General features: G+C 33.3%; 2 protein-coding genes and 1 long non-coding RNA gene across 4 annotated transcripts; 1 reads left to right on the top strand and 2 right to left on the bottom strand.

Annotated features, from left to right (window-relative positions):
- Positions 1-769: 769 nt before the first annotated feature.
- Positions 770-5,030, bottom strand: LOC110999398. The gene is made up of 3 exons (XM_045631010.1): positions 4,965-5,030; positions 4,171-4,379; positions 770-4,033 (listed from the first exon to the last, which is right to left on the bottom strand). The coding sequence occupies exons 1-3, from the start codon at positions 5,010-5,012 to the stop codon at positions 1,078-1,080; spliced, it is 3,213 nt and encodes a 1,070-aa protein (XP_045486966.1). The 5' UTR covers positions 5,013-5,030; the 3' UTR covers positions 770-1,077.
- A 735-nt stretch (positions 5,031-5,765) lies between these two features.
- Positions 5,766-10,712, bottom strand: LOC110999415 (26 kDa secreted antigen-like). 2 transcript variants are annotated; one of them, XM_022268450.2, is made up of 5 exons: positions 10,539-10,712; positions 10,284-10,466; positions 9,631-9,757; positions 8,696-8,906; positions 5,766-5,885 (listed from the first exon to the last, which is right to left on the bottom strand). In XM_022268450.2, the coding sequence occupies exons 2-5, from the start codon at positions 10,455-10,457 to the stop codon at positions 5,777-5,779; spliced, it is 621 nt and encodes a 206-aa protein (XP_022124142.1). In that variant the 5' UTR covers positions 10,458-10,466; positions 10,539-10,712; the 3' UTR covers positions 5,766-5,776. The 2 variants fall into 2 exon arrangements, with proteins under 2 accessions (XP_022124142.1, XP_022124143.1); XM_022268451.2 differs by having other exon boundaries at positions 10,555-10,712.
- A 1,226-nt stretch (positions 10,713-11,938) lies between these two features.
- On the top strand, positions 11,939-14,205 carry LOC123689762. Its single transcript, XR_006750650.1, has 4 exons — positions 11,939-12,019; positions 13,063-13,229; positions 13,619-13,661; positions 13,962-14,205. It is a non-coding gene; the product is annotated as an uncharacterized LOC123689762 (long non-coding RNA).
- Positions 14,206-15,980: the final 1,775 nt, after the last annotated feature.

Genomic DNA, 15,980 nt, shown 5'->3' with positions numbered 1-15,980 from the left:
TCCGAAAGTGATAATATAATTGTGCCTATATGATGAAAAACCAGTGTAGGTCACGGCGGCTTATCTCTTTTGAGTATTGCCTATGTACGCACAATAAATAGTTTAGTCACGCTCTTCATGATCCAAATGTGTTAGTGGCCGCACAACTTCTTGCACCGCATCACTTTCTTTGATAAGATATAGTGCATACGGGGTATACAAAATCAAGAAGCATTAAAAAATTTAAATAAAACTATTTAATTATATGAGAAAGTACAGATTATCCTTTGAGAAAACGCAAGTGTATTCAATATTTTTTGTAATTTAATAAATTATTTATCAAAAATAAATTGCTTTTACGATCGATATACTATTCACTATTTGGCACGTAATATGAATTTGCTACTTATCTCTTATACTACTAAAGGTTGTTGTAATATTAGTCTCGGAAAATATCATTTTATTGCACATAGTACATGAGTTTTAGAAAATAGACTTAAATATTTACACATATAATTGTCCATATTTACGGAGACTATAATAATAGATACATTGCTCTATCTACACTATCTCTATATCTATCTAAAGGTATTAACTAAAATATTTTTTTTTAATTTATTCACATAGCCCGCTGCTTTCGACAATTTAAATTATGAAAACTAGCCATACATTGCGTTAGTGCACGTGACAAATTTTTGTTTACGTGCGTAACAAAATAATTTCAATAACGTGATTTATCGGATAAATTTATATGATTATCTATCAAAAACCGAGTATTTTATCATAAATCCACGAAATAGGGAAAATAATGTTGCAGAGTTAACCTGTTAGTTCAATATTTAATTTTTGAACCTTACAAGTTTTTAGAGATGATGTCATACGTATTCAAAAATATTTGATACTAGCAATTTCAAACCAATTATTAGGTCAATCATTAAAAAACGGTTTTACTACCAAATCCGACAAAAATATATAAAAACTAGTGTCTGCTGATTCATGCATTATCATATTATGTGTAAGTATATTATAATTTGAGAAACAGAAATAAAAGATTTTTCTTCATGTTTATATTTATTATTAATAGCAGTCTTTATAAATTTAAGCCTTATCACAAACCATTTTGCAGTTAAATGCTATATTTTCTCTTGGAGGTTCAGCAGACTTAACAATTTCTGAAGGGGATGGTATAACATCATTTCTATCTCCAATATTAGAATTTGCTAGTGAGTCCTTGGTGACAGCTTCTTTTACCTTCGACAAAAAGTTATTTTCAGCAATGTTAGGTAAGAATGATTTTTTCAAAATTGATGGGGGCAGTGCTGCCCTAAATTTTTTGTCATCGATGTTTTTGGCGTGTACACTGTCTCTGGCTGTTTCTTCGGGTACAGTTTTATATACACTTTCACTTGGTGAAGTTTTTTGCTCACGTGTTAGTGTATTTCGTGTTAAGAAATTGCGATCGGGTTGACTGTTTCTAGACAATTTTTTTTCCAATATTGGCAATAAAGGCTTTTTGTTTGTAAGCGATTCTAGTATCGATGCTTTCTTTGAAGTAAGTGAAGGAACGCTCTTATATTCCTTGGGTTGAAATACTCTTTGTAAATTGCGATTTGATTCAACCGTTTTGCTAAATCGTGCATTCTGTAAAGTAATGGGTTTGTCTACTTTTCTAACAGGGAGATTTGTATTTTCGAAAACCCTTTGACTCTGTATTGAGACTTTTGGATTTAGCTTTCGATGCAAAATGGTACTCTCTCTATTTGAAGATATCTTAGAAAGAGGTCTATTTTGATTTATTCTGTTACTTAATAATTTTTGGTCTGTATTTGTTTGTTTCCTTTGACTTGGAATATTTTTGGGATATAAATTGTACCGTGAGTTTGATGGCTGTATGTTGGAAGATGATCTAGATTGGTCAAATATTCTTTGCAATCTATCATTTAGATTTATCTGTAAGTCCTGTAGCTTCTCGTTCACATCTAAATTATTTTTAGATAACGATTCAACTAAGCCATTTGGATTAAGAAGTGCATCTCCTAATATAGTGCGATCTCTGTCCCGAACGTTATGCAATGTATTTCCCAAAGACTGTTGAACGTTTTTTAACGTATCTTCTGTGTATGTTCTTAGGTTATCTGCAGCGTCTTCTATATTGATGAGTGGGGAATCCAAATTTCCAACATTTCTTGATAGGTGTGGTAACTTCAGTATATGTTTTGCACTATTTTCTAAAAATGATCGTAAATCATTAAAATTTGGTAGCATCCCCAAGGGATGATTAAAAATATTATCACTACTCCTACTTTGAGATGATACCATGTTGTTGCTTTTTCCTTCAAAATGTGGTTGGATCGTTAAAACAGCTCCCAGTACATCATTACCTTTTCTAAAGGCCTTTTGTAACTTGACAGGTTTTAAATCCAACGACTGAAGTATCGGTACTCTAGTTTTATAAGATTTCATATTTAACCGTGGTAACGAATTAATTGCATTTTTTGTATTATCTTGATCCAAAGAGAATGGTTGAAAATCGAATATATCTAAATTTATATCCTCTACATTCTTTATTGGGTCCCGTAAATAAATAGATTTTTGAGGTCTATTTTCTAAACTGTTTTGTGAAAATCCATATCGCCTATTGAATGGTTCACTTGCAGCCATTTTCATTTCACTTAGATCACTGTTTGCATTTTTGCTTTGGCTTCTGCCATACACCAAACATGTATCAATATTTTCACTGTCCTTTTCCATTATATCTGTTTTTGTCTGACTTTCAGCATTTCTTTGATCAGTTTCTCGATTTGAATGTAAATTTGTTATTTGCTGGTTTTGGTTATCTAACTTGTTTGAAACTAACGCATCAGAGCTTTTTAAAAGAGCGTCTTGGTCGGCATATTTTAACCTAGGCGACTCTTCAAGTTTATTTTTCCTTGCTTGAGCATCGAGTGTAACAGGAACAGCTCGTGTGATATAATCACCGTTAGATTCCGTACGAGCTGAATTTAGTTTTAAAACATTATCAAGACTTGATTTTAAGTTCTCGTGAATGGCAGCATTTGCTTCCTTAAAGTCTTCAAAAGTTTTAATAATACTTCCCTTAATTGAAGGAATATCTTCATCTAGTGAGGTTAAATGTTCAGTTTTGAATTGTGGGTCTAAATCTTCACCATCTAAGGAGCTTGGCAAACTCTTGTAGCCGTTAATATCAGGAGAAAAAGCCGTCTTGAAATTGTCACGACTTTCTTCAACCGTGCCGTCTCCTTCATTAAATATATTTTCTTCATGAAAATCTGAATCTTCAGAGGTTTTTGGTTGAATTTCATGGTTGTTTTGTGTTGGAAGAATGTTTAATATTTTTGTTGTAACAGTCCCTTCACTATTATTTGATTTATCTTCAGTTACACAATGTTTTATGTTTTCCGTCTCAGCCGACGCTACATCTAAAAGATATTCAGGGTTATAACCTGGTAAATTGTTTATCCTACCTGGTATTATTATATTCCTTCCACTTAATATTTCATTCGGAAGAAGTGATGCAAGTTTATCTAAATTAAACATATGTCTTAAATCCAATTGCTTTTGTAGGTTATTTCTTGCATGCAATAAAGACGTAACAGGTAAGTCATCAGATCCTTGTATAAATTTATTTAAATTGTCTGTAGGCAAAACAAATAAATCTTGTTCTGGAACGGGTGTTTTGAACTTGTTTTGCAGGGGCCTTTTATATATTAGGAATCTGTCAGGAATCGGCGTTTGTCCAATACTAGGATAATCAAGAGAGCTGCGTGCCAAAAAGTTATTTTCTAAAGGATCAGCACACCTTACGGAATGACTGTTTGAAGCTTCTGGCTCAGCATCAGCCTCTCGAGGGTCATGATTCACTACGATTTTAACATGTTTATTTATATCATCCTGTAAAGCATTCCTGGCAGCATCTCTAGCCAGTGCTTCTTGGTATTCTTCTTCAGTAGCTTCTCGCAAAGTTTCAAGTACCGAAGACGCAAGACCTACTTCCGGTTCTAATAAAGGCTTCATATCATTTTGTTGTGTTTGTCTGCAACAAATTCAAAGATTGAGGACCTTCCACGACAAAAATTGTTTTTTTATGAATATATTAAAAAGAACACAATTTGAAACCCGAACATTACACACTATAAAAAAATAACAAAACAAAACATATTAAATAGTTACCTAGCGGGTGGACGAGCAGTACGAAAGATTGGTGTGAAAATTGATGCTGCAGGATCAGAATCGGCACTTCGTGCCTTGCACGGGCAATCATCATTGAAATGAGTAGTTGCCGACGCAGTGAGATCAGCATTTCTACCCTCTGGACAAGGGCAGCATTCTGTGTTTCTGGTATTACGTGTGCTTGGGGTATCGCTGGATTCCGAGCAAACCTTAAGTAATAAAACAAATATCTATTGAATAACAAACTGCGTTGTTTTTTTAAGGGAAGTATAATCAATCAATCAATCAAAATATCTTTATTCATTTAGATAAACATGAACATAACACTTATGAACGTCAAGAAAAACAAATTAAATTAATCGTAAATTTACATTTACCGACAGTTCGCAAGTCAAGGGCGTAGAGTGGGTAAGATAGAGTAAGGTATAGTATCACTTAAATATAATTGTTGTTATTGTGAGACGCAAAAATTCATAAAAACACCAATCGCAAATGAGACAGTTTCTGATATGGCTGACAACGACAAGTATTTCTATCAATTTTTTTAGAGATACAAAATACTACCCCACAAACTAATAGTACCAAAGTTGCAAAATCATACACGTGTTGTTTACAAAACTAACAACTGGCTTACTACAAATTTAAGTTATTTAATACTAGTAGCGCCATCTATGTGACAGCCTACGAACCCAAGCTAAAACTACACTTCTATGTCACACAGTCCTCTTCTTTAAGATTTAATTATTGTGAATACAATATTGAGTTAATTATTTTTAAATAAAATTTATACTCACTATAATACATTGTCCTAAAAACAGCAGGAGGCCAACACATCTCCACATTTTCACAAACCACGTACAATCCCAGATCGCAAGATGAAATACACATCTAATTATATCATTTATTATTTTTATACAGACAAATCATCTTATCATTATCTTAAATTGATTATTTTATATCAATTATGTGATTTATAGAGTAAACGTGACTTTTCTGTAAAGATACTAGGTGGTGTTGTGACATAAAATTACGACATACAATAATTAAATTATTTATAGCTAATTATTAAAATTGTATATTTTCAATGCTCTGTTAAGGTAAGTATCGAGTATTCTGGAAGATTAAGGATAACAATATTTTTTTTTGGGTCGTTTAATAAGATTAGCTTAGCTGGTATCTCCTTGCGAAGGTTGGCAATCATTATTATTAGTTTAATGTTAGATGCCGCACTTCTAAACAATGACTTGATCCTTTGATCAAACCAGTCTTAAGTTTTTTAACCAAGACGTGTGTATGCGGCCAGGTTTTCTACCTGTCACTTTGCCTTGTATGATTCCTTAGCGGCTATATTTTATGGCATAGGATGGGAATCAATCAAACAGACGACGCATGTAAGAGTTCTGTGTTAATGTTTGGTCGTTTGTGAATCAGTCACAAACGCTTGTCAAATGGCTGATTAGGCGATTGGTATTAAAATTAGGGCAATTGTGTAAAAAATAAGGAAACACATAAAAAAAAAAAGAAAATGTAAGAATTCCTTTTTTTATGATTTAATACATATTTAATTATTATATAGGTATACAATCAGATTGTGACATTTATTTCTTTAGCATTCGGTAATTTCAGCAAAAAATAAGCTGCCGGCGAGGGGATCATCAAGACCATATTGATCTGCAAACTGCTTCGCACTGAATCCTTCCTTCTTTCTTGCCAAACTAAAAATAAATAATAATACAGGACTATAGCTTGCAATCCAACTAACAATCTACTAAAATTTAAATAACGTATTTTATATTAATAATACCTATTTAGTACGATTAAAAAAAAATCGCATCGTCAAATGTATGTATTAGATATGTAGGGTTTATTTTGTATATAACAGAAAACGAGGCGACATTGTATTCGGCAAAATGTATCTGAAAAGTTTATATCACCAGAATATTCGTCTTAGAAATTGTGTTTTGTGGATTAATAATCAACATTTATATAAGATTAATGACTATAACGTGCACAAAAACCGTTCAGAAAAACAAGGAAACGTCTCACTTGTGTTAAAAGAACTTCCACAAAACAAATTTTCTAATTAAGTTTAAAATTCAGGTAATATTCAAATTAGTGTTGATTTGAATAATATATGACGTTTACCCATTTGGCTTATGACTTTCGAAGAAATATTAAATAACATCGTTAATAAATTTGCTGTAAAAACAAAAATGGGTGTCGATTGAAAGTTTTTGTTTTTTTTTTTATGAACCAGGGGGCAAACGGGCAGGAGGCTCACCTGATGTTAAGTGATACCGCCGCCCATGGACTCTCTCAATACCAGAGTAACTATTTTTTTTTATACATAGAGCAGTGTGCGCCTAGTGTCTTCAACATGCGACTCTCCTCCCTGAGGTTGTAGGTACTATCCCCAACTATACATTAGACTTTCTGTTTATGTGCGTATGTAACATTCGCCCGAACGGTGAAGGAAAAAATCGTGAGGAAACCAGCTTGCCTTACACCCAAAAATTCACGGTGTGTGTCAGACACAGGAGGCTGATCACCTACTTGCCTATATTAGACAAACTATCATGATACAAATACAAAAGATAAAAATTTGAAGAATAATTCAAAGTTAAATAATTCAATCAAAGCCGAATAATTAATTAGTAGTTTTCCGTGTATTTCGCAGCACTATCAAATAATCCCTAACATAAGCTATCATCTCTTGAATTAAAACAAATAATCGTAAAATTATTAATTTTTCAGTGTGTGTACCAGGAAAGCTAAGAAACAAAGAGCCATCTACGAATTGTATAATTTTTACGCATTCAATGTGTTTTTCTGTTTGGCGGCAAGATTTAAACATGTGCGTCAATAGCTCCTTGTAGCTCCTATTGTACTGGTACAATGACTTTTTAGACAACGATTTTCAAGTAAAATTATCAATTTTTCAGTCTGTGTACCAGGACAGCAAAGGAACAAAGAGCCATCTACGAATGGTATAATTTTTACGCATTCAATGTGTTTTTCTGTTTGGCGGCAAGATTAAAACATGTGCGTCAATAGCTCCTTGTAGCTCCTATTGTACTGGTACAATGACTTTTTAGACAACGATTTTCAAGTAAAATTATCAATTTTTCAGTCTGTGTACCAGGACAGCAAAGGAACAAAGAGCCATCTACGAATGGTATAATTTTTACGCATTCAATGTGTTTTTCTGTTTGGCGGCAAGATTAAAACATGTGCGTCAATAGCTCCTTGTAGCTCCTATTGTACTGGTACAATGACTTTTTAGACAACGATTTTCAAGTAAAATTATCAATTTTTCAGTCTGTGTACCAGGACAGCAAAGGAACAAAGAGCCATCTACGAATGGTATAATTTTTACGCATTCAATGTGTTTTTCTGTTTGGCGGCAAGATTAAAACATGTGCGTCAATAGCTCCTTGTAGCTCCTATTGTACTGGTACAATGACTTTTTAGACAACGATTTTCAAGTAAAATTATCAATTTTTCAGTCTTTGTACCAGGACAGCTAAGGTACAAAGAACCATCTACGAATGGTATAATTTTTACGCATTCAATGTGTTTTTCTGTTTGGTTGCAAGATTAAGGCCAAAGACCACAGCAGCTACTTTGTGCCTCAGTCACACAAAATGAAAATAATTAATACTAAGTAGAAAATAATAATATAAGTGTCATTTTAAGTGGTTGGCATTATCTTTCTCAGGTTTTATCGAACTATGACATCCATTATCAAGATATTGATCTTTTCCACCTCAAAAAGAAAGATGTCAAGAAGTACTTGAAGAAGCGGGAAGACTCTGATTTTGTTTAAGTAGTAGTTTTAAATTCTAAGTATTATTTTGTTGTTTTTAAATTTAAAATTTCAGTTTACTTAGTTTTTTTTAATGTATCTTTATCTATTAATGCACTTGCTTGTTTTCTGTTTTATATACATAAATTGTTTATCAATGTAATCTGTTTTGGCTTTCTGTATTGTCTCAGTGTTTTATATCATGATATGTACAAGTATAAGCTGTTAGATTACTTATAATTAAATAAACACATAAAATTATTATTATTATTTAATTCAAATCCACGTAATAAGGTTGTTATGTGGTCCCCACTATATTATTAATATTTCTATTTACCTAAGTACTATTTCTTTAACCTACTGTTTACGATATAATTTAAGATTAATTAGTTTGTTCGACTTAATGTATCCCTATTCTTAAACGACAAAACCCAAACCTTTTTAAACATCTGTTTACGATAAATTAAGATTAATTAGTTGTTCCACTTAATGTATCCCTACTCTTAAACGACAAGACCAAAACTTTTAAGTATCAAGCCCGATCCTTTGAAAGACACTTCCATTCCATATTCCCATTTGAACACTAGTTTTGTAAGCATAATTTTAAATAAAGTTTTTGTTAGTAAAAATAAGTTTTTGTCACTGCCTCATAACAAGGTGCTGAGTTAATATTGGTTAGTAAATATGGTGGGGTGTGGTTGGAACTACTAGAATACTTACTGTAACAATTCTGTCGCGTCTGCGTCAATATAGCGCGATTGCTTGTATAGCAACCCCACGTAGCGGTGGAGACCAGAATTCAGTTTTGGCACAGTTGGGGTATATGCTACTACAATATCACCTTTATTCAAATTATCCGACGGGCTGTTAACGATTATGGCATTAATGTACGCTCCCTGGCTTTTGTTCTTACTCGACGGCCAGTCAACATCTGAAAACATATGAAATTGATTTGCCGAAAGCTTTAATTGAGCTTTTTGTGCTTCTTATGAGCAAGTGCTCTAATGGTGGAAATTACGTTATCAAATTCAAAGTCCGTCCCTTTCGTTTATTTGTTATTGTTTCTTGAACGTTTTAATATATAGATTTTGTTTAATTACATCTACTAAACAAATACATAATAGTTTATAACACGACACAAGGTACCTTATGTTATAACAATATAACCTCCGAGTTAAGTTAGTTTTAAATTAATTTAATTTAATTTTACGAATTATTTGTTGTTTTTAAATATTACATTTCAGTTTACTTTAGTTTTATTCTTTTGTTTTTTTTAATGTATCTTTATCGATTAATGCACTTGCTTGTTTTCTGTTTTTTTATAAATAAATTGTTTATCTATGTAATCTATTTTGGCTTTCTGTATTGTCTTAGTGTTTTGTATTATAATAAGTATAAGCTGTTAGATTACTTATAATTAAATAAATAAATAAAATATAAGTTTAATTCTACTGATGCAGACTTATATGATATAAGTTCTAAAAAACAATTCGACTTAGGGTCCTTCAAGAAGAGAGCGTACCAATTCTTAAAAGGCCGGCAACGCACTCGCGATCGCTCTGGCATTGAGAGTATCCATGGGCGGCGGTATCACTTAACATCAGGTGAGCCTCATGCCCGTTTGCCCCCAGTTCTATAAAAAAAAACTAAGTTACCTAACATCATAACAGTGTAATTTTGGCCTTTTTCAACTTCTTCACATGCTATAATCGGCTTCACTCCAAAGGTCAACGCTGGTGAGAAGATGAGACCTATTGGCAGCTTCTGTGAGCCCAAACTAACCTGTAAAAGTGGTTTAAAATGTGCATAACATATTAAGTGCTCTATTCTCGGATCCGAGTGACCGGAAGCCGATCCGTGCGAGCGTCGCGTTAATTTTTTTAACAATTGCCACCCATAGCTGTCGGATCCAAGTATTCCAATCGACTATCGACTTAGACAAGGCAACATTTGCTTTACCGTTTCAGCAAATGTTAAAATCTTAAATTTCGAATATTGGTTATGTAAGTTTCAATAAGTTTTTACTTATTGAACCGCTAGTTATATATATATATATATCAAATATCAAAATGAACTAGCAAAGTAGCCAGTATAGAAAATTATGAGACTTACTTATATCAGTACGACCTTAAATAAATCTTCAGACGTAGGAATGAAAATATTTAACAGATTATAAATATTACAGAATGTTTACTCATAGTGATGAGTTAAAAATGATGTGGCATTGTGAGTGTCCATAGGCGGTTTCACTTAACATTATCAATTATTTTTATTACTTAATAACTTTGATACTCAATTAAATACTTACTATAAGATCATATTTTGGAGCCATTGGTATATCGTCATCAATAATTCCAAAATCGTGGAAGCCTTTGTTACTTGTCATGCCTTCCTCCATAACCACAACTTTTTGCACATCCTTCAAGCACTGTTGTGCGTTTGCGCACAAAACTAACACCGCATACAAAATTAGTGTGAACATCTTAAATAACTGAAAAGAAACGTATTAATTTATTAACAGAACATGATACTCACACGACTACGCCAATACAACAATAATCACTTAATATAAACTATACTGTGAATTTCCTCTGAGATCATATAAATATGTCGAAAACTGCATTCAGTAGGTGCAACGTCTCGTTGACGGGGATCTGCGGAACAGACTGGTTCTGGCCTTGCCGTCGTACTTAGGTACAAAGAAACCGTTTTTGGATGAACACGGGTTGCCACTCCTCGCAAGCCTTTCAGTATATCAACAAAACTACACTAAGTTCGATCTGGTTTACAATTTATTGTACCCACCAATTCATATTCAGGCATTGACGTCATAAAGGTATAGTGGTAACTAAACAAAACAGACGAGTAAAGTTCTCACATACTTATATCCAATGTGATTTTCAAGCTTTAGATGGATTTAATATTACTGAACGGTAATGCCCTTTGAAGCACAAATCCTATTCTTAAGTATGCTTCCTTGCAAATATCTATATGATGCTGAATATTTGGGCATCCAGTCGCATGTATTGATATGTTTAACCGAGGTTATTAAAAGTCATGAAACAATATGTATATAGATGTGGTATAATCTGAAGTTGCTTTACACAAATTAATAACTTAATTTGGTAGGAAGGTTGATATTTAGTCGGACGAGGCCAGATAATTCTAAAGGGAGAGCCTTTTAGAGTTTATGAATAGAAGGCATAACTTAAGACTTTTGTTACACTATAAAAGCGTTCTTGCAAATATGAAAGTTAAGATGTTAGGAAGGGACAGACTGTTAAAGAGAACTTCGAGTGATTTTACAATGGAAATTCCAATTTCAACAGCTAAGTGTAGGTACGAAAGGACCACGTACAGTTAGTTCATGGTTAATCAAATAATTCTGATATGATTGATCCGACCATCTATCGTCCAATAGCTATAACCTCCTTGGTGACCAAAGTAATGGATACTATTATTACCAGGCAGCTCAATACGGTTTTGGCCCTGGTTAGCTAAACTCCTTGTGTACTTTACACATAGGTGGGCAGAGGCAATGGAGTCCAAGGGGAAGGTGCTGGCGGTAGCTTTGGACAATCTGAATGCCTTCGATTGGGGTGTGATTAGTCAGTAAAATTGAACTGCTTTCGAAGACTATAATTAATTTAATTATCACTTTAAATAGATAAGATTTTTCCAAATGCTTGGATGAGAACACTTTTATCTTATCTATTAAATAAAAATAAAAACTTACATTACTGATGTCCGCGGAATATTTAATTCAATTGACAGTAAACAATTTCATTTATAAGGCCTACATGCAACAAACATAATTAATAACATTTTTTCTGTTTAAAATTTGAATTTTGAAATGAAAATTAAATAAGAAATAATAATAATTCCATACAGCAATTAAAATATATAGTTATCATAATTACAATAATTATCGTTATTATTTACACTTCAGTGCTCGTTATATTCTTAAAGTGGAAACAGCTGTCATATAAATATCAATCATTTTTGAAACCTAACACTGTTTAATTCTCTAAGTATACGTGAAAGGTAAGATTCATATAAATCAGTGTTTTTGTATCTAATTAATGTTGGTGTACTAGTAAGCGTCCTTCTTGAAAGCCTTGGCGAACCTCGAGGGTTCATTTTGAGCGCGTGTGGTACTCCTCTGAATATCAGAGGGAGGGGAGTTGAAAGGAGTGGTGTATTAGCGGATCCCTGAAGGTTTTGGTTCGATCCCCTGTGCCCTAATGGAATTTCTATCTAAATGCGCATTTCATGCTCGTATGAAGAAAAAAATCGTGAGGAACTTTGCAACGCATAAAGCGGTTGGCTGGATTCTTACTTGCCTCTCAGAAGAATCAAATGATGACGAAACAGTTACAGAAATGTGAGGCCCGGAAGTTGTATCCCTACTGGTTTCTTCTCTTCTTCTGTCTCGAAATATTAAAAAAATATTGTGACAAATTTTATTTACGGTGTAGTGAAAGCAGATCATTGCAGTGTTAAGACATTAAATAGACCTGATTTAGTTTGATACCATTTAACAAAAATGTGTTAATTTTTCATTTGATTCTGATCTTAAAAGCCTATTTTACAAAATAACTAATCTTTCCTGTCGTTCAGAACAATAGTCTATGTCTTGAGCCATTAACCCTTAACTCACTATCTATGAAAGAGTCACCTAAACCTTCACTTGCGAAAACTAGCTTCTACCTTAAAATCTCGTTTTGGCTCACTTAAACTCTACCCTAGGCACAAAGGCTGTGAAGAATCCTATTCAAGGTCCAGCCGGTAATCTATTTCAAAAGAGAAAAATGTAAACAGTGCTCATCGTACCATCTCTAAGTTTCGATCATCGTGTCTAGTATATATAAATCGAAGTTGGAAAATCAACTAGTATCATCTTTATATTTAATTGACCATACAAAGGTGCTATTTTAGGTGGTCTAATTGGAATAAATGATTTGATTTGATAAAATCACAAAATTTATATCGCGATCATTTCCCATTTTGAGACTTGGCCACAAGGCCCGCTGTCTAACCATTCACCTAGTACGTGAGTTTATTATTTATTTATTATCTTATTTCAGATTTCAAAATGTGCATCTTGGTGTTAGTATTCCTGTTGATAGTAGCGCAGATCCAGGCTGGTCAAGATGTCTCACTATGCCTATCAAAACACGAGATAATAAACGAATGCCCTGGTTTGGCGGAAAAATATCTAAAATTTGGTGGACCAGATACCAGCATGCAATTCGTAAGTGCAACACTGATTTATATAAATATAGGCGCAACGTGGCCAGTGCGATTACAATGAAAGTAATAACGACCTTAACATATTGAGTGCCCTTTTCTCGGATCCGAATGGAGCGGGGTCATAGTAGCGGTATGCCCACTCGGATCCGTGCGATCGTCCCGCTTATTTTTTTAAACCATAGTTATCATAAATAAATGCCATATTTTTTATATGGCTATAAAATAATTACAAAAAGTAGGAAAAATATTGTAAAATATAAGTTTAGGTTGTGATGACCCAGTAGAGCCTTCTCCCTGATACACTTAATTAAAATCCAATATAATTGAGCTTTCTATTACTACCTGATACTAATCTGTGATTAGTAGAAATTAATGTTATATTTATTTTAGGACCAGATTGATGGAGGTTACTATGCAAGCAAAGGAATAATAGGTAATAAATTTGGATTTACCTACACTTTTTAAACCACACCTTAAATTCAGACACACATCGCATACACTATTTCATACATTTAATTATTAGCGTCATTAATGACTTATAAAGCAAGCCTAATGTAGATGCGGCCTTTAAGCCCTGGCATGTCCACAATTTTTTTATATGCAATTATTACTTTTTCATCGGGAAAAAGTAATAATTGCCTATATGTTTATATAGATTATATGTATGATAGTGGTCACTCGATTAAAAACAGATACCTTTAACAATTAATTATTTTTCATATATTTTTTTCAGATGCAGACAATATTTTCAACCAACACCAAGATTCGCTATGGAATGTACCTTCACCAGTGCATAACTTAGGACTAACTCTATTATCTGTGTAACTTCTCTAATATTTAAAAATTAATTAAATATTAGCGAATTAAATGTAGCTAAAACGTCATTTACAGTTTGTCTTTGGTAAATATTGATAAAGAATCTGTAAAAGAGTAGTTTAAACACTAGTGTATGGTTATTATTAAAGAGACTATATAAATTGGTATTTTCATTTTAGTGTAAACGTATAAAAATGTTATCTATATACAGTGTAACCTCTTTTTCATTTGCTATAAAGAAAACATCAGTATATAACGTAAAAATGAGTTATATTAGTTTGGTTTAACACAAAACGAATACATTATTTCATTCTTTATAACGCACAATTTATCGCTATTACGAAGAATTTTTTTCATATTTAGACATAAAAAACATACTTGAGTGTAATTGTTTTTATAATAAGCTTATAACCTAACCTTTAAGTTGCTGTAATTCGTTAAATTTGTTTTTTATTCTTTTCCCTATAACGAAAACATATGGTTGGTCCCTTGAAATTCATTACAAAGACGTTACACTGATATTTATTTATTTTATTTATTTGTATTTATTTATATATACATTCTAAAACAATGTGTATGCCTAAAAATACAAGAAAATATGACACCACAAATTTAACACACTTACACATACACATCAATTACATTAGAACTTAAGCAATATATCAAAGGAAAAAAACTAAAGAAACGACCACAAAATAAACAAAAATAAAAATAAAACAAAAAACAAATTATTAATAATAACTAATATATTTATTATTTATATATAGGTAAAGAAATATAATCGCCTAAATAACAACATATACTGTTCAAACCAGGTCAGAATCTTGTCATCAGTACTAGTAACTATCCAATAAGTAAAACTTCAAAGAGAAATCTTTAACTTAGATTGCGTTTTAATAATATGTGCCTGGAAAAATATTTCCCGGCTTCATCCGCACCAACTCTAAGGCATTTCCTATACAAACTGGCGTGCTGTGGAATCGGCCCTCAGTGGATGCCTTTGCTGGAAGATACGCCCTCTAAACTTAAAAAAAACATACTTCGGTCTTAACCCATAAACATTGGGTTGTTCAGTCTCGTTTGCCCCTCTAACATAAATAAGTATAATAGTTACGATGACTATATCAAGTATATAAACAGTTGACTCCACAGCGTAGAGTTTAAGGATAAAATAAACATAATGTTTTCATCTCATAAGATATCTATATGCATAATACAAAAACAGTCTAAAAATTTAAATATTTTCGGTTGCGATTATCGCCCGCAAACTTGGCGGTTGATTATCCAAATACGGGCGATATCCTATATCACCAGAGGAAATGTTGGCAGTAACTGCCCTTACACTTCTTTTTACGTGGGGAAATACGTTATGCATACCGCGGCACGGTTGCCTAATGGTGAAGGTTTATGTGGGACTCGCCACTGTGCATACCCACAAAAAAAACCCAAAAAAACCCCACGGTGCCACCAACAATCGCCCGAGGCAGGACACGGTAACAGCTTAGCCTTGTCCGCATCCAACCACGCGATCAGCCGTTAAAACTCACGGTCTTCTGCGGCCATGAATGATGTCGAATGGACCTTGGCTCATGAAGGACCATTAACATCGGCCAATTCGCCCTTTTTAATGAAGCTGGGAGGTACAATGCTTGCACAGTGCAACGGCGAAGCTGTGGTCTCCTATGGCGGTGCGGATAGGCTGCGGGATCGATTTCCCTGGCCCTCTCCGTCTCTTCTTTATGGCGCATGACGGCTTGGCAGAATCTTTTGATTTCCCACCAGCCGTCACTGTCCGGTGCGGCGGGCCCAGCAAACAATCGCTTACGCTGCGTGGAATTTATGAAATAAATTATATTGATTTAATGTGATTTAATGTTTTAAATAAATATCTTTTCTTTACAAAGCCTGCGGGCCCGCAACCTCTAGTTATTGAGAA

The sequence above is a fragment of the Pieris rapae genome, chromosome 14, assembly GCF_905147795.1.
Source record: "Pieris rapae chromosome 14, ilPieRapa1.1, whole genome shotgun sequence".
In the NCBI taxonomy this organism is placed as follows: domain Eukaryota; kingdom Metazoa; phylum Arthropoda; class Insecta; order Lepidoptera; family Pieridae; genus Pieris; species Pieris rapae.
This window is presented reverse-complemented; position numbering and strand designations above follow the sequence as displayed.

What these genes read in the sequence shown, in the direction of transcription:
- LOC110999398 (XM_045631010.1), bottom strand. Translation starts at nt 5,012, where the DNA reads ATGTGGAGATGTGTTGGCCTCCTGCTGTTTTTAGGACAATGTATTATA. An exon ending in TTTTAGGACAATGTATTATA is followed by an intron (nt 4,380 to 4,964) that starts GTGAGTATAAAT and finishes TTATTACTTAAG; the next exon opens with GTTTGCTCGGAATCCAGCGA. An exon ending in ACTGCTCGTCCACCCGCTAG is followed by an intron (nt 4,034 to 4,170) that starts GTAACTATTTAA and finishes AATTTGTTGCAG; the next exon opens with ACAAACACAACAAAATGATA.
- LOC110999415 (XM_022268450.2), bottom strand. Translation starts at nt 10,457, where the DNA reads ATGTTCACACTAATTTTGTATGCGGTGTTAGTTTTGTGCGCAAACGCA. An exon ending in TTACACTGTTATGATGTTAG is followed by an intron (nt 8,907 to 9,630) that starts GTAACTTAGTTT and finishes ATATGTTTTCAG; the next exon opens with ATGTTGACTGGCCGTCGAGT. An exon ending in GACGCGACAGAATTGTTACA is followed by an intron (nt 5,886 to 8,695) that starts GTAAGTATTCTA and finishes ATTTATTTTTAG; the next exon opens with TTTGGCAAGAAAGAAGGAAG.